The sequence below is a fragment of the Peromyscus maniculatus genome, chromosome 4, assembly GCF_049852395.1.
Source record: "Peromyscus maniculatus bairdii isolate BWxNUB_F1_BW_parent chromosome 4, HU_Pman_BW_mat_3.1, whole genome shotgun sequence".
Lineage (NCBI taxonomy): Eukaryota > Metazoa > Chordata > Mammalia > Rodentia > Cricetidae > Peromyscus > Peromyscus maniculatus.
Window position 1 is genome coordinate 3,679,345 of NC_134855.1, and position 22,868 is coordinate 3,702,212.

General features: G+C 51.5%; 1 protein-coding gene across 1 annotated transcript; it reads right to left on the bottom strand.

Moving 5' to 3' along the window:
- Window positions 1-940: 940 nt before the first annotated feature.
- Ptgs1 (prostaglandin-endoperoxide synthase 1) lies at window positions 941-22,633 on the bottom strand. Its single transcript, XM_015988766.3, has 11 exons — window positions 22,472-22,633; window positions 22,280-22,372; window positions 15,751-15,867; window positions 15,266-15,406; window positions 14,930-15,073; window positions 12,789-12,970; window positions 12,623-12,706; window positions 9,988-10,234; window positions 7,646-7,932; window positions 3,792-3,939; window positions 941-2,217 (listed from the first exon to the last, which is right to left on the bottom strand). The coding sequence occupies exons 1-11, from the start codon at window positions 22,476-22,478 to the stop codon at window positions 1,862-1,864; spliced, it is 1,806 nt and encodes a 601-aa protein (XP_015844252.1). The 5' UTR covers window positions 22,479-22,633; the 3' UTR covers window positions 941-1,861.
- Between the last annotated feature and the right edge of the window lie 235 nt (window positions 22,634-22,868).

The following is a 22,868-nucleotide window of genomic DNA, read 5'->3' on the forward strand; positions in this document are numbered from 1 at the left end:
ACTGGACAGCTAGGAACAGGCTTTCTGAACTACAAGACCCAGCCCTGAAAAAAAACCTCCAGCCAAACCCTGATCCATCTCATTTCACAGCCACAGTTCTGGAAGTGCTCTAGGTCCAAAGAATGGAACACAAGGCTTTTCTTGATCTCTCACCTCAGCTGTCTGTCTTTGCCTCCCTCCTTGACTGTCTGTCCTTGCCTCCCTCCTTGGCCACAGAACCTACGTGGCAAGGTAAAGAGAACGAGGCCAGGAGTAGAGAGAAAGGGCACCTACTGCCGGGTCTCCACTGTGCTCTGTTAAATGTGAGCTCTGAAGAGCAGAAGCCACATCGGTACTGACCACTCGCAGGCGTGTCCCCATCAAAGAACCCAGTGCACAGGCAGCATGAGAGAAGGAGCACTGGGCATGACAAGCAGCCAGCACATAAAGGGAAGCTACCCCCGGGCCTCTCATGTCAACCTCAGGCCAGAGGCAACATCAGAGCTGGCAAAGAGCCAAACAGGAGGGAGCGGCACTGGCTTCCAAGCCTGGTTCTGGGTCCTGTGGGACTGGCATGTCACCTGGACATTCTGTCCCAATGTCAATAAATGAGAATTAAGTGTGAAAAGTTGGCACAGAGTAGTGTGCTCTTCTTCTCGGGTATCCCTGGTTTCGCCTGCCTCCTCTGTAAGAGAAGGCCATTTTAATCGGCTAGCAGGAACTGGATGCTACATCTCCAGGGCTTAGGAGTTAGGTATTCTAGATGAACAGACTGACAAAGGCAGACCATACCCCAAAGAAGAGATGAAGCATCAAAGGGAAGACATGCATGCCAGGATTGACTCCAGGGATGCCCTTGGGAAGTCCCGTTGACCTCGGGCACACCTGTCCCGTGGTTAGGAGGAAAGCCTCATGAGTGCTCACTTGCAGATGGGACTTAAAGAGATACGTAACAGGCAACTTTGGAAAGATAATTTTATTAGCTTCATGAGAAACAGCTGCCAGGAGCAAAGACCTAGATGGGGACAGAGCTGAGGTGGATTCCCACCTGTTCCCTCCACATCTTTGGAAAGGGTCTAAGTGTGACTCCCAAGAACAACATCTGACTTCCTTGCCCTTCGGTATAGAAACAGACATGGGCAAGGCAGTCCTTGTTGGACATTGAGTTCTTTTGTTCTGTGTCCATTTCACTGAACAGGAAAATTAACCAATTCCACATTCTAGACATTCATGTATGGACTGATCTGGCCCATGTTATGGATCATTGACCAGGAACATGACCTTCTGAGTCACCAATCAGATAGTCAACATTCTGGAGGGGTCCCCAGATTCTAGAAAGAAAATTAAGAACCCCTGTAACTTTCGAGGAATTTCTTAGGAGCTCTACATTCTAAAATTGTTTGTTTGTTTGTTTGTTTGTTTGTTTGTTTGTTTGTTTGTTTGAAGACAGGGCCTCACTGTGTGACCAACTATGTAGAACAGACTGTCCTCAAACTCACAGTGATTCAGCTGCCTCTGCCTCCCAAGTACTGGGATTAAGGTGTGTGTTACCACACTATGCCCTATAATATAAAGTTTTAAGTCTATATTCTAAATCAACCAGAACTCAGACCTTCCTTCTGGGTTGCCAACAAGGAGCCAACTTCTGACAAGCCAGATAAAATCCACTCCTAATATTTTTAAGGGTTAACAAAGAATTCAGCATCCTAGAATGGCAAAATCACAATACTCTAGGCAAGGGTAAGATCCAAAGTTCTAAATGTCAGTGTCAATTCTCACAATGCCAAGGCAGGAAACAGACATTCTATCTACCTCAGCCTCAGAGCATCCTAGAAAGACAAACGCAAAGCTCTCCCCTCCAAAAAGCTGCCTCCCTGCCCCCTCAGAGCTCAGAGGACGGTCTCTCTACAATAGGCCCACCATCTCCGGGTGAGTCTGGCACGTGGAAGGAAACATAGGGGCAGGTCTTGGTGTTGAGGCAGATCAGTTTCTTCAGTGAGGCTGTGTTGACAAGGTTGAAACCCACATCACCCCCAAATGTGCTGGGCTTCCAATACTCTGGAGAACAAATGGGATTTCCTAGGAGACCCTTGAGGGAAAAGGGAGCCCCAATCTCTATCATACTCTCCCCAAAGATGGAGTTGGGCTGACACTTTTCCAGAAGTAGCCCCGGGTAGAACTCTAAAGCATCGATGTCACCATATAACTCTTCCAACTCAGCGGCCATCTCCTTCTCTCCTGCAAAGTGAGAAGCTACAGTCAGAGTTACAGCTTTGTTAAGGTCAACCTGGGGATGGAAACTTATAGATTCAGTTTTTCTCTAGGGATGATGGAGACTCTAGGAGAACAATTTGGGCAACAGGGGAAATGTCCTAAAATCTGGCCCTGCTGGTATCAGGGAATAGTTAGGAAAGAAAGAACAGATGGGCACTTTAACTTGGACTCTGTGGTGACAAGAGTCTAGTGGTCTAGGTCTGTCCTCAAACAGCTCACCTCCAGCAACTCACCCTAGTCTCTGAACTTAATTCTTGGGCCATCACAACATGGAGAGAACAGCCTGTCTTCATCCCCCTCAAGAAAGATTTGAAGGCCTTGCCTCTGCCAAAGCCCTGTAATAACCTAGAGTCAAGTGTGTGTGTGTTCAGGTTCAGATGGATATGCCAGGCCAGTCTACTCTCTGCTTCTTGGAACCCTTTGTCCTGAGAGACTAGAGAGTCATCAAGATTACTGTCCCAGGATCATGGGGAACTCATCTACCTATCTCAGGATCTGTCCACTATGACAACTGCATGTTCACAGATGGTGACCAAAGAGAGACAGACATAGGACTTGCCCATCCATTTCTTCAAACCTATCCCTCTATGGGGTACAGGGGTCTGTCACACCAGTGGTAACAAGAGAGATCCAATTTGACTGCCCAACATGTGGGGAACTGGGGGGAAATAGAGGATGGAGGGAGTGCGAATGAGATCTTTTAAGATCTATTTTATTTTTAACTATATGTGTATTGCCTATGGCAGCCAGAGGAATCAGATCACCTGGAGCTGGAGTTACAGGAAGTTTGTGAGCTGCCTAAGATGGGTGCTGAGACTCGAACTTGGGTCCTCTGCAAGAGCAACACGCACTCTTAACTGCTGAGCCTTTTCTCCAGCCCCATGGATGCAGATTCTTGAGCACCATGAAAACTGGTTGAATCATGATCTCCAAGAAAGCATTTGGGACTTGGGGATGGGGTGTGGTGTGTGTGTGTGTGTGTGTGTGTGTGTGTGTGTGTGTGTGTGTGTGTGTGTGTGTTATTTTGCTATGTTAAGGGGGTTAAGTCAAGGGCTTCATCTATGCTGGGCAAGTTCTCAACCACTGAACCACATCCCCAACTAGACACTTTTTATCAACCTTCTAAGTAAGTATCTAGGAGCCACTAGACAGAATAAAACCCAAGTCTTCAGCAGATCCTAGTTCGGTGTGAACCCCCTTCACCCAAGGCATCTCCCAAGACTCACTCCAGTCACATCTGTGACTGAACTCCCAGACGGGTAGCTGCTTTCCACAGCTCTGTGCCTTTGTTCTCCCGCTTCCACACCTGAAGTCCCCCTCCCTCTGTCTTCAACCTGGGAAGTTCCTATCTGTCCCTCATGTCCACTGGGAAGGCCACCGTCTCTCCCAAAGCAGGCTACCGTCACATCCACTGCTTTCCCTTACAGTGCCCGGTCACAGTGCTGGCCAGTGTTGTCCCAGTGTCTGGCTTTGTGACCTCCCTCACTTTCTGTGCAGACCTTGAGGGGAGAGACTGTGTCCAGGAAGCAGCTGCCTACCTGTGAGCTCCTGGAAAGAGGTGTAGGGCTTCATGCCAAACCTCTTTCGGTATTCATTGAAGGGCTGTATGCGCAGCTCTCGGGACTCCTTGATGACATCCACGGCCACATGCAGAACGTGGTGGTTAAAGTTCCTACCCCCACCAATCTGCCAAGAGATTAGCGCAGCTGTCAGCCTAAGAACCAGACCGTCCTGTGTAAGGTCCTAAAAGAAGAACTCCGCGGCTCTCGTTCTTTCCACACCAGGACAGAGAATGTTGTGACACTGTGGCTTGGCTCTAGTTCGGCCCTGTCATTCTATTCTGAAGTCTACAGTTCCCCTGCCTCCACAACACGGAAGTGTGCATCGCTCCACTCTCTAGTGACTGGAACTCCTTGGAGTCACACCAACAGGTGGTGTCATTTTTATTGAAAGAGAGAAAAAGTCCAGATGAAAAAGAAGGACTCCAGATGCCCAGGACTTGGACGGACGGCCTAGCTCACTTGGCAAGCTCCAGGCCAAGTAAGAGATCCTGTCTGAAAGTTCAGGTGGACAGCTCCTGAGGAGTCACACCCACAGTTGACCTCTGCCACACAGACACACAGACACACACACAGACACACACACACACACACACACACAAGACCCCACAAAAAGTCATAATAGTTAAGGAGAGTCAGTTTAAAGGAAGCTCTGCTTCTGAGATCTGTTTTGATAGAACAACTATGACTGAGCAGAAAGAAAAACAGTTGGATTGAAATCATACGGCTCAGAGCAAAACAAACTTGGGACAGCAAACAGAGAGTGGCTCCAACCCCAGCTCTACCCATGACAAGCTGTGTGGCTGGAACTGTGTACCCCAAAGATGCACTGACGTCTAACCTGCAGCACCCACAAATGTGACCTTAGCTGAAGATGTAATAGTCTCATCTTGTCGGTGGCTTAGCTTTACACACTTCCCATCACCCACAGGCAACTACAATCTGATAATACTTAACGGAAAATTCCAGAAAGAAACACTTCCTAAGTTTTAAATTGCATGCTATTCTGAGCAGCATGATGAAATCTGATGAGGACTCTCTCAGTCCTGCCCAGGATATGAATCATCCCTGTGTCCAGCATGTCCATACTACACAAGCCCCCTGGCTTGTCAATCACCTGGCATCTGTCAGTTACATGGTATCTGTGTGCCATGCCCAGGTAACCCCTACGCAGTAAACCAAGCATCCTATACCTGGGTCATTCATCTCACCCCATTCCTCACACTGACACAATATCAACTCACATTACCCCAAGAGGGATGAGGACTGGACACCACTGAGGAAGACAATCTTATACGCTTTTATTACAGAAACATGATATACATATTCAATTTTCTATTATCATTATGTCTCTTACTGTTCCTAGTTTATAAGTTAAACTTCACCATACTTTGTATGTATAGGGAAAAAGCATGTATATGGTTCAATACTCCATTTCAGGGGAAGTCTTTGGATGTATTTCCTATGGATATGAGAACTATATAGTATTCCCTGGCACAGACGGAAATAAAGTCATACTTGATTAGGTAAAATCCTAATCCAAGAGGTGATGCCTTGTTTGTTTGTGTTCAAGTTTTTGCAACAGGGTCTCATGCAACCCAGGCTAGCCTAGAACTCGCCACAGAGCTAGAGTGACCTTGAACTCCTGGTGCTCCTACCTCCACCTCCAGAGTGCTGGGATTACAGGAGTGCGCCTCTGTGCCCAGCCCCGTGGTCGCTCTTAAATGAGACTGGAGACACGAAGAAGACACCGTGTGGCAAGGTGATGGAGCAGACAGTTGAGTGACACTTCTACAAGCCAAGAAATAACCAGGGATTGTGGGAGCCTAGTGAGAAAGGCACAGGACAGATTCCTCTCGAGAGCCCACAGAGAGAGTGGCCCTGCTGCCACCTAACAGTGAGGGACGTGTCTCTGTTATCTCAAGCCACCCACTTTTTGTTGGAAAACCCTGGCACACAAACACAGTTTCCTCATGTGCAAGCATGGGGAGTGTGGGAGCATCCTCCCGATATGTTGTGGTAAAATAAAGGGAATGAAGAATGAAAGACGCACAGAGGTTGTCACAGTGCCGGTCACATGGCAACATCAGACAGTAGCCATCATGCTGATGATTAGAGAAAGGCCAGATCTGCCATGCCTCTGCCCCTCTTCTATACCCTGAGAGTCAACGCCTGCTGTCCTCTGCCAGTTCAAACCCAGACCTCTCACACACTTCACAGCCATCCAGCCCCACACAAGGCTACTACCCCTTCTCACACCCGTGTCCCCACAGAGAGCAGGGGCGCCAGCCTGCCAGCATACACAGGCGGCAGCAAATGCTAACTGCAGTCAAATTACCAGGAGGAAATGTAAATCCACAAAGTGTCACAGCTTCCTAACAGGGCTGAGGGACAATGATGACTGATGACCGAGAAGCAAAGGGCTCAAGACAAGAATGACAGTCCAGAGAGCTGGGGTGGGGGAAAGGGAGCTTCCAACTGTAGGGAAGGAAGGATTTCAGAGGAGCTGGCTTCCAAGGGGACGCATTCATCTGCCAGCGCCACACATAGGTGTCTCAATTAACAGAAGCTTATTCTCAGTGTGGAGGTGAGTGTGTCTGATGCTTGGTCTCTTCTGAAGCTGGCCTCTGTGGCTTATAGATAGCCACTTCCTCCCTGTGTCTGCATGTGACTTTCCTTCTGGGTGAGTCTGTTTTAATCTCCTTGTTTTATAGGAACACCAATCACATTGGGTTAGGGCCCACCCCAATTTCCTGGTTAGTCTCAATTGTCTCTTTAAAGACATTATCTCCACATGTTATTCTGAGGTCTTGAGGGTTAGGATTATAGCATATTAATTTGGGGAAAGACATAGTTCAGAGGACAGGAAATATAGAATTCAAAAAGCATTTCTTCATACAGGCACTGTCATGTATATTACCATATCCTAATAGGGTTCTTCTGTCCCTCAGACTTCCGGCCCTCTAACCCTCAGGCCTTTGTGCATGCCGTCCTCCCCATCTGGAACACAATCACACCCTTTGCCATCACCACTCCTCCAGGGAAAATGCCTGCCCAATTTTAGCATCTCTGCTTTGCCGGCACACTAACACCCAGGTCTGGGTCACAGAGTTGACAGAGAAACGTGGCTTTCTGCACTGTGGTCCTCAACATGTTCTTATCATTCTGAGGACAGCAGCAGTACCTGTCATGGTCCCTCATACACAGCAAGTACCCGAGTGATGCTGTCACTGGACTGTTTCCCTTTTATGGTGTCGGTGCCAAAGGGACAGGGTCCAAGAACCATGTCAATCTTGTTCATCTGGAGTAATGCCTGTGCTGTGGTCTGAACCTGGAATGCACTCCATAGGTTTGTATTTTAAACACTTACTCCCCAAATGGTGGCACTATTGGGGGCGCTGCAGAACCTTTAGAAGGTATAGCCAAACTGAAGAAAATGGGTCACCAGCAACCAGCCTTTGAAGGTTACAGCTCAGACCCTGGTTCCTGTCTCATGATTTCCTGGTCTGCTATGATGTGAACATCCTTTGCCTTGAGCTCCTGCTACCACAGACATGGTCACTCTGTCACGGCTTTCCTCGCTGGGACACTGTGAGCCAAAATAATTCTTCCTCCCTTGCGTTGTTTCTGTCAGGTATTTGAGACATAGTAACATGAAAGTAACTAATAAACCCTGGTACTGTCACCTGCATGAGAGAATTCATAAAGAGATCTTTATAACCACCTGTAGAAGTAACACCATGCTCATTCCACAGATGAGGAAGCTGGGTTTTAGACCAAGTCTATCGGATCCCAGAGCCCGCCCCTGATGACTCTGTTTCTCTGAAGCTTACCTGGCCAGCCCTCTGGCGAGAGAAGGCATCCACCAGTGCCTCAATGCCATAGTCCACCAGCATGGAGGTGTTGAACAAGAACTGCTCATAGCTGTACTCTTGCGTGCCCACTTTGAAGGAGTCGGGCATGAGTGGGTGCCAGTGATAGAGATGGTTGAACTCCACGGCGATGCGATTTTGGTACTGGAACTGAGCTCGGAACAGCAGTTCTGGGTCAAACTTGAGCTGCAGGAAGTAGCCACTCAAATGCTGCACATACTCCTCAATGACAATTTTGATGGTTTCCCCTGTAGGGAAGATGGGAAATGGGGTCAGCAGAGCTCAGCGCGTGGGAAACGGGACAGCTCATGAGAAGTGCTTGCTTTTGTCTCCTCGCTGCTGGCGGTGTTCATTCATTCCCCTTGGTCACTTCTGCTTTCTGTCCTTGTAAGAGGATGTGAAAACAGACTGTCTCAGATTTGACTGAGATACGCAGACAAGGACATTGCTGCCCTAGAGGGAGGTCCTGGACCCAGTAAGGCAGTAATCAAAACCCGGTTTCCAGGGGCTAGAGAGAGATGGAAAGAGGTGAAGAGCACTGACTGCTCTTCCAGGGCACCCAGGTTCAACTCCCAGCACCAACATGGTGACTCACAACTATCTGTGACCCCAGTTCCAGGAGTCTGATGCCCTTTTCTGGCCTCCTCGGGTACCAGGCATGTACATGGTGCACAGATATACATGAAGACAAAAACACCAAAATACATAGAATAAATTAAAAAAAAAAAACTATTTTCACAACCTCGATGTAACCTTTCTCCTACAGACCATGACAAACAAGGTCTGGGGAAGTCATGAATGGTGACACAAGCCACAGGTTTATAAACCCAGACCTTGTGGGGCCAAGGTAGGAGCGTGGCAATGTGGATGCCAGGATGGCCTGCTCAGAAAAAGGTTGTCTCTAAAAAATTTTTTTAAGCTGAGAAACTCTGAAAAGTATAAAAATACAGTGCTATGTTAGTGAGGAATGTCATTTCACTGAAACCCTTAGTGCGGGGGGAGGGCTTCAGAGACTCCATCTGACAGCTGCTGCAGCCCCACAGCTGGGGGGGTGGCCCTGGGTTTGTCTAAATGTGCTTTGTTTCTCCTGTGTTGTTCTGTATGTTAGAATCTCGTGGGCAGAGATAGTCCTTGATCCCTGGGGAAGCAGCTATACACAACAGGAGCAGCCAGGAAAGAAGTCGGCTGAAGATTCCAGACCAGTAGGAAAGCTGGCCAGTGGATAAGTGAAGGAAACTGGTATCTGGACCAATCGGTCAATAGATGAACTGGCTTTTTAGTAAACTGACCTGGAGCCACAGGATTTGGGGTTAGCATACATGAGTTCACATCCTAGCTTCTTAACATGTAGGCATCTGAGCCCGAGGCTCACTTTCCTCACTGGTAAACTGTAGGCTCTATGAATTCCCATGTGATTTCCATGTGACCATGTATCAGGTCACGTGAAGCATAGGACAGTCAGTCTCAGCCATGTCAACACAGGTCAGCTAGAGTCTCAACCTTGATCACAGTTCCTCCACCAGCCAAGGTGCTGGGCAACCTCTAGCCAGAGACCTGGCCTCTCTGGTAAAGGTCTGTGAGATACAGACTTCCAAAGAAAACTCAGCCTGTCCATCCTCAGGCTGTTCTTATCCCCAGAGCCTGACTCTTCCAGAAGCCAGTAAATTAAACACTGTAATTGGGACCAGCCATACCCAGTAATGGCCAGAGGTGGTGACTCACAGAGTATGGTCAGGACAGAGGTGTCAGGGTCCAAGCTCCTAGGCAGGAAGCCATCTGACATTTTAGGTAATAGACTCACCCCCACTTAGGAGACACAAAAATATCTCGTCCCTGAGTCACCTAGAATCTACCAAACTCCACAAAGGCTGATAGACTGAGAGGGGAAATTGGGGTTTCCTGAGGGTGAGGTAAGCTGGGCTTTGATCCTGGTGTGTTGGAGATCACCAAACTGGGTGGCTGCACAAGGGGAAGCTGGGATTCAAGATTGCCAGTCTCACGTGCTCAGAGCCTTCCCACTAAGCGGCTTTGCAAATCCTTCCAGCAACACATCCCGGACCTGAAGCCACAGCCTGGAGGCCCCCGCCTCAGGTCTCAGCCACCAGCGACTGTCCCTCTCACCAGCGTGACCACATTGACTAAACCTCTTTTTCCTGCTTTTTACTATTAATTTGTTTTACTTTTAATTGGGTTACTGAGTATGGGTGACCAAACCCAGCTTGGGGCTCAGGCTGTGACTCCCCCAGGTTCAGTAACACCAGAGGCCTAACCTGCCTGCCTCCCAGCTCCTCGGACATGCTCACCTATAAGGATGAGGCGAGTGGTCTGGAAGAGTTGCTCGTCATCCCAGGTGGGGTGCTCCTCTTTCAGCAAGTCGCACACGCGGTTGTGCTCACGCAACCAGATCGTGGAGATGACCATCAGCCCTGGGAGCAACCCAAACACCTCCTGGCCCACAGCCATCTGATTCTCGAGCGGGACGCCCGGTGGGTAGCGCATCAACACCGACGTCTGTCCCACGGATGGTGGGTACACCTCTCCGTCCAGCACCTGTGGGATAGGGCCGCCTGGCAACCTGGGGCCGGGCAGAGCAGCCGCAGCTGACTCCAGCCCTCCTCAAGGTCCCTCTCCGTCCACATCCCGTCCCTGTGTGCCAGCTTTACTTTCTCAACCCAGGTCTACCTGCCTGGTACTCTCTAAGTGCCTGCCCTAGACCAACTCTTGCTCTTAGACATCCTTTTAGGTACACAGCACTCAGTGTGCCCCTTTAAAAAACAGACAACAAAATCCTCAAATCTAGCACCACAGGCTAGGGGCGTTAGCTTGAAATACTTCCAGCCGCCCTCTGCTCTCAGCAGAGATCAGAAGCCTACACACAACACGCACCCTGCTCCCCTCCCTTCACCCAGTCATTCCTCACGCACCCCTGCTCTTCCTGCCTCTAAGTCTTCTCACAGCTAAACCCTCCGGAGAGCTAACAACCTTGGCCCCTTCTTGGCCTGCTCAATCCCGTGGCAACTCTGACTTCCTAGAGAAACAGCCCAGGCCTCAAGGCCCTCCCTCCGATGGTACCAACTGGTTGGTGGCAGTTACACAAGAGTAACTAGGTGGGTGGTGGTTTCTTCATCCATTCATGAAACACACACATTGTCAAGCTATACGCCAAGTACTGTTCTCAGCTCTGAAGACGCCCCAGTGAATTTTCCTTCCGCTCGTTCAGATTCCAGTAATCCAATGTAGTGGCCACTAGCCACCTGTGGCCTCTGGGCACTCCAAATTTGGCTAGAGTGAAGACCTCTATTTCATTTAATTTAGATTTTACTTGATTTTTGTTTTAAATTTTCATTTTTTAAGATTTATTTTTGTATGTATGTGTATATGCCTCATGTGTGGGGATGCCCACAGAGGCCAGAAGAGTGCATCAGATCCCTTAGAGCCGGAGTTACAGATCGTTGTGAGCCTCTTTGTGCGTTCTAGGAAGCTAGCCCAGGTCCTCTGGAAGAGCAGCAAGTGCTCTTAACTGCTGAGTCATCTCTCCAGCCCTGTAACTTTACATTTTAAAGCTGATGTTTCAGATATTGTGTATATGAATCTGCTTATTCAATTATAATTTTTATGAAATCTAGAGAGAAATCGGCTACCTCCAATGAAAACCTTTTTAAATTTTATTACATTTATTTATTTATGTGTGCACAAGGCAAGAGCACACAGATGCCAAAGCGAACCTATGGAGGTCAGAAGATAAACACCAGTCATCAGGCTTGGCGTCAAGTGCCCTCACCAGCTGAGCCATCTTACCAGCCTAAGTAAAGAACATCATTAAAATCCATCGTCTCTGTTTTCCACTTTTGTTAATGTGGCCACTAGGAAAGTGAATTACATATGAGGCTTACACTACTGTTGGGCAGGTCTAGTTTACACAAGAAATCTTGCTACAGCCCATACACTGACATTCATGTATATGACCCCTGATGGACTGTGGTTCCCCATACCCTGACATTCATGCAATGACCCCTGATGGACTGTGGTTCCCCCATACACTGACATTCATGTATATGACCCCTGACGGACTGTGGTTCCCCCATACCCTGGCATTCATATACATGACCCCTGATGGACTGTGGTTCCCCCATACACTGACATTCATGTATATGACCCCTGACGGACTGTGGTTCCCCCATACCCTGGCATTCATATACATGACCCCTGATGGACTGTGGTTCCCCCATACACTGACATTCATGTATATGACCCCTGACGGACTGTGGTTCCCCCATACCCTGGCATTCATATACATGACCCCTGATGGACTGTGGTTCCCCCATACACTGACATTCATGTATATGACCCCTGACGGACTGTGGTTCCCCCATACCCTGGCATTCATATACATGACCTCCACTGAACTGTTGTTCCTTGATGACTGGGCCTATAGCTAAGATGAACACTGCTTAGTCACCTGCACAAGTCCCACCATGGTGCCCATTCCACAAAGTAGGACAGCAAAATGAATGAAAGCATCTCCAGCAGGCTAGGGGAAGCCATGGGAGGCCATGAGGGACATGGGAAGCCATGGGGGACATGGGGGGCATGGGAAGCCATGGAGGACATGGGAGGCCATGAGAGCATGGGGGACATGGGAGGCCATGGGGGACATGGGGGGCATGGGAGGCCATGGGGGACATGGGAGGCCATGGGGGGGCATGGGAGGCCATGGGGGGCATGGAAGGCCATGGGGGGGCATGGGAGGCCATGGGGGGCATGGGAAGCCATGGAGGACATGGGAGGACATGGGAAGCCATTCCTGTTCTTTATCTGCTTTTTGCCCTGTTAGCTTCTCCCAGCCCTTGATCTCTGGCCCATTCCCCTACCCAGCCATCTTAGCAAGAGACAATGAGGGAGACCCTTCCCACAGTCCCATCTCCAAGCCAACACTACCTGGTACTTGAGTTTCCCATCCTTGAAGAGACGCAGGCGATACTGTCGTTCCAAGTTATCTCCATAAATGTGGCCAAGGTCTATCTGAGGACAGAGAAAGGTCCACTCAGATCATCTGGATTCTGGTAAGAGCCTGCATGTGCTGATGAGCCCCCCGCACACTCACTCCGTGGCCCAAGGCCTTGGTGAAGCCAGGACCCATCTTCCCAGAGGTCTTGAAGAACTGGTGGGTGAAATGTTGTGCAAAGAAGGCAAACATGAGGTTGGTCCCCTGCGGGGCGGGGATGAACTTCCTCCTCAGCAGCAGTCGCTGGGCCAGGAGCTCAACATCAGGCAACTGCTTCTTCCCTGGTTAGGGAAATAGGAAAGAACAGTAGATGCCTAGGTCTTGCTTGTATCTTCCTGCCCTGGGGACCACTGGGCTCCCAGAAGTCCCCAGGCAAACTGTCCCAAGCAGGAAGGCCAGAGCATCCTCCTCAGGACCTGTCCTCCCTCCCTACAGGTAGGCTGTAAAGAAAGATCTTGAAGTATTTGCCAAGGAAATGGCCTGGTATTTGGAATTTGTTTTAAAATCCCCTATCAAAAGCCAGGCATGGTGGTGGACACCTGAAACCCCAGCACTGGGGAGGCTGGGGCAAAAACATCTCCAGTTAAAGGCCTGCCTGGGTTACACAGGGAGACTGTACCTCAGAATCACACAGGGCTCAGCAGACAAAAATGCCTGCCACAGAAGACTGACCCCCTGAGCTCAAGCCCCCAAGCCCCTAATCATTAGTCACACACAGGGGCAAAGTTCCTCATGCTGTTGGCTCTGTGCCCAGAAAGAGAAGCATTTGCAGAAGGGATCTCAGCATTTCTGTGAAAGCCAGAGGGAGGTGCCTCCTGCCAGGAGCCAGGGGTCCTGGGTCTACCTGGCTTTGCTCTATGGTTTTGGCCAAGCAATTCTCTCTGAGCCTCAGTTTCCCTGGCTGAGCAGTGTGTGAAGGAGGGGCTGGACCTGGATGAACTGAGTGAGTGTCTGACAACTGCTCAAGCATCACTGAGACCACAGAGAGATGGCAAGGGGATGACAGGATGGGGAAGGGTGGGGGTTGGGCACAGGGAGGGACTTCACGGTTGGGGGTTCATGAGGTGAAGTGGGGAGAAAGGAGGGTGGATGCAGAGTTCATACACCATCTCAGGAGACTTCCTCCCAGCCAGGATCTTAGAGTATAGACCCCATCTTCACTTAGGTCATCTGAGCCTTTTAGGGCAGCTCAGATCTTGGGGTTCCTCTCCCTGCCACTTGTCCTTTATCCTTGGTTCTGAAAAACCTCTTTCCTGGAATTGGTTGCTGAGCCTGAGGAGGATGGGTAGAGAGGAAATGAAGGGATGGACAGTTGGCCTGATATGACCATTTCCTGGTGACTTTTTCTGACCTCAGTTTCCCCACCTGCAAAGTGGGCATGATGAAATGTGCTGTTCCCCCTCCCTTATGCAGAAATGGAAGACTATTTATCCAGTAACTGATGGAAGCAGATCCACAGCCAAGCACCAGGCTGAGCTCTAGGAGTCCAGTCAAAGAGTGGGAAGAGGGATTCTATGAGCTAGGGGCATCAAGATCATGATGGGGAAACCTACAGAGACAACCAAACCAGTGGGAACTCATGAACTTTAGACCAACAGCTGTGGGGCCTCCATGGGACTGGACTAGGCCCTCTGCATGGGTGAGACAGTTGTGTAGCTCAGTCTGTTTAAGGGACCTCTGGCAGTGGGATCAGGATCCATCCCTGGTGCATGAGCTGGCTTTTTGGAGCCCATTACCTATGGTGGGATGCCTTGCACAGCCTTGATGCAGGGGGAGGGGCTAGGACCTGCTTCAGCTGAATGTACGAGGCTTTGCTGACTCCCCATGGGAGGCCTTACATTTTCAGAAGAGGGGATGGGGGGTTGGCTTGGGTGGGGAAGGCTGGGGGGAGAACAGGAAGAGGCATGAGAGAGGGATCTGTGGTCGGTATGTAAAATGAATAAAAAGTTTCTTAATAAAGAAAAATTAAAAAGAAAATAAGTGGAAGGCTAGTGGCAGACCCTGTTTTCCTAGTATCTAGGTGCTCACAACATGAGGGCTCGTCTGGGAGAACCTGCCTCTGGTTTTACTTGTCACCTTAAGAAGAACCTTAGCTGCCTTTTCTGTCCTCTTCCTTATCCTAGACATGTCAACTGTCTTGCTCTGCTCCACCTGTCTATGACATCGGTCAGTAATGACTCTTCTGCCTGCTTTTGCCTGAAGAGGAGAACCCAGGCCAGCCCCTCACCACAGCCCCTCACCTTTGGTCCCCATGGGTGTGGGGCAGTCTTTGGGCACGGAGGGCAGAACTCGAGTGTAGTAGCTCACATTGGAGAAAGACTCCCAGCTGATGTAGTCATGTGCTAAGTTGTAGGTTGGAGGGCTGGGGATAAGGTTGGACCGTACTGCAGATCAAAAATAATGGTGACAAGGCTGTTCCCATCCCACCCCACATCCCTGCCTCCTCCTATGCTGGGCCTTGTTTTATCTGGCATCAGAGAGTTTCTCCACCCACTGTTTTTATCAGAGGCCAAGAATCCCAACAACTGGGGTGATTCCTCATTCCTCAGATTAGAGGGGCCCAGTCCCACACTCACCTGTGAGTATCAGCCGCATGAGTGTTTCTCTGATGAAGGTGGCATTCACAAACTCCCAGAACCAGCGCCCATGTGTCAGCAGGAAATGGGTGAATGAGGGGCTGGGTCGCAGGAAATTCCGCAGCCAGGTCCAAAGCTCAGCTGCAGGAACAGTAGGAACCACTGAGTCCATCTCTTCTGACAAGACCAGAGCCACCCATGGTGAGAGAATGGGGACCAAACAGGAATCTATGGGCAGCACCCTTAGGAATAAAGACACATGAAAGAGCCAGGACCCAAAATGAGGACAGAGGACAAGGAGCATGGACATGAGCCACCACAGAGTGGAATGGACCAAGAAAAGAGCTTACTTGGAAGCCATGTTTGAGCAGGGTCAAAGCCAAACAAGGAGGCAAAAGAAGCCACAGCCAGAAAGGAAAGCAGGTGTCAGGGTATAGAGGAAGATCCAGAGGAGCAGGAGAGAAGCGGCCTGAGGCCCAGCTCACGAATGGTGCAGTTGGGGCCCGAGTGGCCCGTGTGAGTACAGTCACACTGGTAGCGGTCGAGGCCGAATCGGACACAGACACCCTGGTTCTGGCACGGATAATAACAACAGGGATTGACTGTGGATGAGAAACAAGTATTAGGGACACTCTCAAGTAGCCTCCTGACCCCACACACTCCGCCCCCCCATCCCTCCCCCGAGTGTGGAGAAAGGGCACAGAAACAGTGCCCTTTGACCTCTGGACTCCTCTCTGGCCAACCCCACTCGGCACCATAGACATAAACCCCACCCCCTGCCCTGGACCTCCAGCCGAGCCCATGCTCCAGGCCATGAGAAAGTCCCCCTCCCTCCCTGCTGTCACCAAGGGGGTGAGGGAAAGAGTCCAGACCCAAGCTGTTGATACCCAGGCTGGGAAGCAGCTGATAAGATAACTTGCTGTGAGCTTCTGAGGGCTCACTTCCTGCCTCTTCAGAGCCAAGTGACTAGGGTATGTGTGGAGGCTTCAGAAAGGAGACCAGGGTATGGGCAGGTTCTCCCAGACACCCCCACCCCCCCACCCCCCCACCCCCTGCCACCGCCGCCGCCGCCATGTTGTGAGCACCTAGATACTAAGAAAATAGGATCTGCCACTAGCCTTGCATTTCTGCATAAGGGAGGGAACACATTTCATCATGCCCACTTTGCAGGTGGGGAAACTGAGGTCAGAAAAAGTCACCAGGAAATGGTCATATCAGGCCAACTGTCCATCCCTTCATTTCCTCTCTACCCATCCTCCTCAGGCTCAGCAACCAATTCCAGGAAAGAGGTTTTTCAGAACCAAGGATAAAGGACAAGTGGCAGGGAGAGGAACCCCAAGATCTGAGCTGCCCTAAAAGGCTCAGATGACCTAAGTGAAGATGGGGTCTATACTCTAAGATCCTGGCTGGGAGGAAGTCTCCTGAGATGGTGTATGAACTCTGCATCCACCCTCCTTTCTCCCCACTTCACCTCATGAACCCCCAACCGTGAAGTCCCTCCCTGTGCCCAACCCCCACCCTTCCCCATCCTGTCATCCCCTTGCCATCTCTCTGTGGTCTCAGTGATGCTTGAGCAGTTGTCAGACACTCACTCAGTTCATCCAGGTCCAGCCCCTCCTTCACACACTGCTCAGCCAGGGAAACTGAGGCTCAGAGAGAATTGCTTGGCCAAAACCATAGAGCAAAGTCAGGTAGACCCAGGACCCCTGGCTCCTGGCAGGAGGCACCTCCCTCTGGCTTTCACAGAAATGCTGAGATCCCTTCTGCAAATGCTTCTCTTTCTGGGCACAGAGCCAACAGCATGAGGAACTTTGACCCTGTGTGTGACTTATGATTAAGGGTCGAGAGGGTGGCAAAAAGTCAGAGCAACCTAGCATGGGCTGGCCAGTCATCAAAGAGGCCAACATCAGGAGGACTGACCCAGAGCAGGGCCTACACCTCCAGCCTGAATCCTCACCGCAGTTTCCACAGTGCAGCACCCTCCCGCCTCCAGGGGCCTCCAGATGTCCAGAACCACCACCACCACACATATACCAGCAAAAATAATACCAACCATGCAAATAGTTTTGCTTAAGCCCTGGTAACTTTGAACAACCCCACAATGATATTTTTGTGATCTCTGGCAGGAGTTTGGAAGAGAGAAGCCAAGGGGAAGATGGCTGGACAAAAAGGCCTTATCAAGCTGCCACAGGCAGACCTGGCAAGCAAGAGCCAGGAACAGGAGAGCTGACAGGACCCCAGGCCTCCACATCCCTGGATGTTCCCCAGCTGGGCACAGCCCCAGAAAGACCAAGGGGGGGCCTGGAGCCGCTTCCAGCCTACGGGGACTAGGGCTTTCCTGGTATCAATTGCTCAAGTGCAACTCACCTGCTGTGAGCCTGGCGGGACTCTGGCCTAGAGCTCTCCCATACCCATAAGAAACAATCTTACCACTCAGAAGGAACAGGAAGAAGGTCCAGGCCTCCTCTGAGCTCCAGTTTCCTACTTGTACCTCAACAGAAGTCTCAAGAGGTTCAGAAGCTCAAAGGGGCTGCAGCAGCCCTCCCTCAGGCCCCAAAGACCTACCCCCACACTTACCTAGACTATACTTCTCACATCTCTGAGCCCTCCCCAAGGAATCACGCTCTGCTCCCTGCTCAAGGCTCACCAAGTCCCCACTCTGAAGTCTGCCTCTCTTTCCTGCCCTGAGGGATCCCAGACATCCACCTCCCTACTGGACTGGGCTCACAGTCTGGGCTTGGCCCATGTGCATTCAGGGAACCACTGGTGACCAAGCTTAACAAATGTGTGTGGAACTAATAAAACGGCGTGATGAGACCAGCCATTCCCTGCCAGGCAGAGAGATGCTTTCCTCTCCCCAGCAGTCCCTGAGGCGAGCTTCCGAGGCCTCCTGATGCTGCCAGGGTTTTTTCGGCAACTGACCAGAGTTTCCTGCAGCACCAACGTCCTGTCTCAAGCCAGAAGAGGGCCTTCCCTCCCAACCAGACTGTGGCAGCTTTCCCTCACCCCTCCCCACCCTCTTTCCATAAACACCAGCTGCCCCAAGACAGGAAAAGTCCTCTTGGGCAGGGACAACAGCCGCAGGAGCTGGGGGACACGAAAGTGTACAGAGAGGGTGCCGCTGGGCCGCTGACCGTGACAGCCATGCTGGGAAAACTGGGCTGTCACTGACCAAGTCCATGAGCCCACCTCCCCAGGGTGCATTTGTCTTCCAGCACCCCAGAGGAAAATGGGTAAGCATCCTGTTGCACAATAAGGAACTCCAGGTCAGAGCAGGCAAGAGGCTCAAACCCCACAGCCTCCGGCAGCAGAAGCAAATGTGAGCCTCCTTCCTTTGCCCTGCCTGACTCCTCCTGGGATGTCTAGGACTGGATTTAGGGGAGAGATAGAGCAGAATCACACTGATCCAAAGGCCACGGATGTTGCTGTTTCTTCAAGGTGAACTTTGCACATCCCAGGTGAATGTGGGAGCCTGGGGCCACTGTCTCCTGCTATAAGCAGACCTCCCCAGTTATTCAACAGGACAGTCGTCCTTTTCATCTGACTTCAAACCTGCAGGGTTCCATGCCAACCCAGTCCTCTGCCTAGCACAGGGGACCACTCTGCTGAGGCCACCCACCTTTCTTCATGGAAGTAAGGGGCCATCGGGGAGGAATAGGCACCCAGGCTAATTTACTTCCAGTCACCCGCACCCAAGCACAAGTCGGCCACCAAGGAAGAACACAGGGAAGATGAACTCAGACGTGGTGCTGCCCCTGGCTGTATGCATGAACAAGTCCCTTCCACACTTGGGGCCTTGCTTGCCTGTCTGTCCTATAAGCAGGTAGAGCAGGTCTCTCAAAGGATGCTTTCCTCTGACCCCGCCCCACCCTGTCTGTACTCTAGAGGAAGCCAAGCTGCTCCCCTAGGTTATTTCCATCATTCTCCAGCCCTCGGCACAGGACTCTGCAACTGTTCTCACTGAGTGCCTGACGCCCATGAAGCAGGACGATAGACAGCCACTGTGTCTGCAAGACACAGACCCAAAGGCCAAAGCAGTCAGCTCATGTGCCCACAGATCTCCCAGCTCTAAAACCCACCCATGGATTTGAGTAAGATGTCCTCCAGCCCAAAAGCTGGAGATCTGGACTCAGAGGCAAGCAGGGCAGGGGACAGGTGTGGCTGGGGAGCATCCAGTCCTCCTGGGTGTGGATGTGGAGGTGGCATCAGGCAGAAGAGAAGAGGCTGAGCCCAAATCCCCTAAACATAATATTTACAGAGGCTCGGGGGCGGAGAGTATGTGGCAGTCAAGAGGAAAGCGAGCCTGATTAATCAGGCCTGGGCCTCCCAACACCATGCCTGTAGGCAGATCCAGGCCAGACACCTCTGTGGCAGGCCCAATCAGCAGCCTACGGCAGGAAAGGAAGGCCCCTCTGGGTCCACAGACCTAGCTGGGGCTGGAGACAGGAGCAGTCAAGGAAGACAGAGGGAGGCTTTGGTGTGTACTCAAGTCTCACCCCACATGCAGGAGTTAGCTGGCCTCAGGCTCCTTAGCCTGGCACACAACTCTACTGGCCAGGTCATGCATGCCCTCTCCTTAGCTAGGCATGGGGCATTTAAATGGTCTGGGTATTATGGTGCATGCCTTAAATTCCAGCACTCAGGAGGCAGAGGCAGGTAGATCTCTGTGAATTCAAGGCCAGCCTGGTCTACAGAGTGAGTTCCAGGACAGCCAGGGCTACATAGAGAGACCCTATAGCACACACACACACACACACACACACACACACACACACACACTTCTGCACACACACATGCACATGCTCTGGAAGGGAAGCATTTGAACACTGTGGGTCCCAGCACAGTCTTGAGCTCCAAACGGGGCACTATCTCTTCCCCCACCAAGCAGTAGAGGCCTCCTGCCCTCAAAGACGTCTGTAGCTTTGGGCTCCAGGCAGGTGCCCAACCAGTTTGAGCCACTGTTTACTGCGGACTTGAGGGCAGGCAGGCACCCACCTGTCCAGTTCTGTACTTAACCCTTTCAGGGGTCTGTGACCAGCTTCTCAGCCTCTAGGCTCAACCCAGAATCATCTTGTCCTCATTTTCATGCTCCCAGGGACCCTTGAATACAAGCTCTGCTGTCCAACACCTACTGCTTCCTGCAAGAAAGACTCACACAGAACTCCAGCAGAAAACCAGTCTCCTCCTCCCACCACCTCCTCCTTTCCTTCAAGGTCTAGTTGAAATAAATGCCACCTCCTCCAAGAAGCCCTCCTTGACATCCTTTGCTTCTCTCACCCTTAGCCATTGCCCTCGCCCCCTATAGAGCAATCCTAGCATCTGTCTCCACCACTAGACTGTGAGCTCCACTGGGTTCTGTGTCACCAGGGCCCCAGCCAAAGACTGGCACAGAAGAAACCTGTGGGATGCAAAACAGAAAAATTCCACTACGGCACTATGAGCATAAGTGGAAGGGATACTATGGCTCCCATCACTGCTTGGATCCTCTGTGCAGCTCGGGTCACCAGTTCATGCCCACTCCCTGGCTAAAGAGAGCCAAACCCTGGACCTGGATGCTGAGCACTGTGGATTTCCCAGCAGAGCAGTGCCCTCCAAGCTAAGCTCTACCCCTCTTCCCCAGGAGTCACAAGCAAGGAAGACAGGTGAGCGATGCCAGGTACTCAGGGGCCCAGGTGGGGTCAGGGGCAGAATGGGAGCTGGACTCATTCTGACAGCGACAGTACAGGCCCATGGCCAGCATGGCCAGCCTTGCCTCTACCTCCAGCTCACTGTGGGATCTCCAACAAGTGACCCCACTTCCTCGGCGTCTCAGAGTTCTGTTCTATGAAATGGGTCTAGCACATCTGCCCCACAAAGCACTGAAGAAAAATCTACCCAGAACTGAGCTTGGTAGGCTGAAGTGCTGGGTCAGAAATATTCCCTCCCAAATCCAGGCTTGGGGAGGGGGCGGGGGGGGGGGGGGTAGTCTCCATTCTTGCACAGGTTTCCCTAAATCATCTCACACAAACCCTCTCCTCCAGAAGTCCCAGTCCACTCTGACACTGCTCTTCCCTCCTCTGAGCTCCAAGTCTTGGCAGCATCCGGCAGAAAGCCAAGACTCCCATCCCTCCTCTCCCACTGCCAACATTTCTTGGCCGCAGTTTATAGGTGGGCAGCCGAACTAGAGAAAGGGGAGGAAAAGACAGGAGAGGGGCTGGGGTGGAAGAGAGGATTCTTTTTCTTTCCTGGAACCTGGTACTGGCCTGAAGGAGGGAAAAAGGACAGAACTGCAGGGGCCCATTGCAGGTATTGGGAAGTTCTGGATTAGGCTAGCCCTGAGTTCAAATCCTGAGCCCACCATGCACTATGTGACTTGGGGGTGTTATCATACCTACTGAGCCTCAGTTTCCCCATCAGTGTGTGTGCACCTCTCTTCCACCTCCCTGTTCCCAAGATAGCTGGTGCTGCACCCTAGCCCCTGTCTTTACCCATGTGGGGGAGGTTGAGCTTGAGCGTCAGGATTAGTCCCCCAAAAGTTAGAGGCTAAAGAATGGGAACTCACTCTCCAGCCTGCCTTCCCCTTGGCTCCTGCAGCTTCCTCCCTCAAAGAGCCCTCACAAAACACACACACACACACACACACACACACACACACACACACACACACACACGCACACACACACACACCAGAACTTGGGGCGGGGCGGGGGGGGGGGTATGGAGATTGCTTGGAAAGTTGCAGCCCAGCACAGGTGAAATTAAAGAACCCTCTCTGCTCCCCCTGCCGGCTCCGGAGCTCAGTTGGCTGTGCGCCAGAGAGACCCTAGGTAGGCCCTAGCCACGGCCACACCCCTGCAGTTCTCCAGGGAGCCTCATCCCACAAACTCAACACCCCACTCCCAGGCACCAGGAGCAGAAAGGGGAAGTGGGGCCCTCTGGAAGGGAGAAGAGGGAGATGGACCAAGCCAGCAGCCCAGGACTCGGGATCACCATGGGCATTGGGGCGGGGGGGGGGGGAGGAAGGGGGGTTCCTACCCGGTGAGGGCACCCCAGGGTCTGCGAGCAGGACAGGGGGTGGCGGCAGCAGCAGGAGCAGCAGCAGCGGGAACTGGAGCGAGAGACTCCTTCCTGAAGAGGAGAGAGAAGTTGAGCCTGGCGTTCAAGGCTCCGCCTGCAGGCCACCGAATTCTCCGGTGCGGTGCGTGGGGGCACTGGGGTCGGACTCACGGCTCATGGCTCTGGAAGTTGATGGATGTGAAAGCCAACTGCTGGGTCCTCCGGTGCAACTCCAGCACTGCCCCAGCACTGGCGGGTCACCTCCCACCCATCCTACGGCTCCACCCCTACTCCTCCCTCAAGCTGTCACCTCGAGAACGCCCGCTGACTTCCTCTACTCAGGCCTTGGCCAAGGCCTTTTATTAACTACTGCATTAAGACTGTCACTCCAGATGCTTTAGGTGCACAACCTTCTTAAAGTGTTAGAAATGCATCTATTGATCTATAGGAAACTGAGGCTGGCTGAGGATAGACATGACAGAGGACAGGGCTCAGACACAAAACAAATGCTGGAAGAAGTCAGTTTGGACCTGCTTGCAGATGATGAGAAAGGGGCTGAGAAGCCCAG

Excerpts from the sequence above, each read along its gene's own strand:
- Ptgs1 (XM_015988766.3), bottom strand. Across the intron at positions 15,407-15,750 it reads GGGCCCCAACTGCACCATTC|CTGAGCTTTGGACCTGGCTG; the intron begins GTGAGCTGGGCC and ends CTGTTCCTGCAG. Across the intron at positions 12,971-14,929 it reads CACACCCATGGGGACCAAAG|GGAAGAAGCAGTTGCCTGAT; the intron begins GTGAGGGGCTGT and ends TTCCCTAACCAG.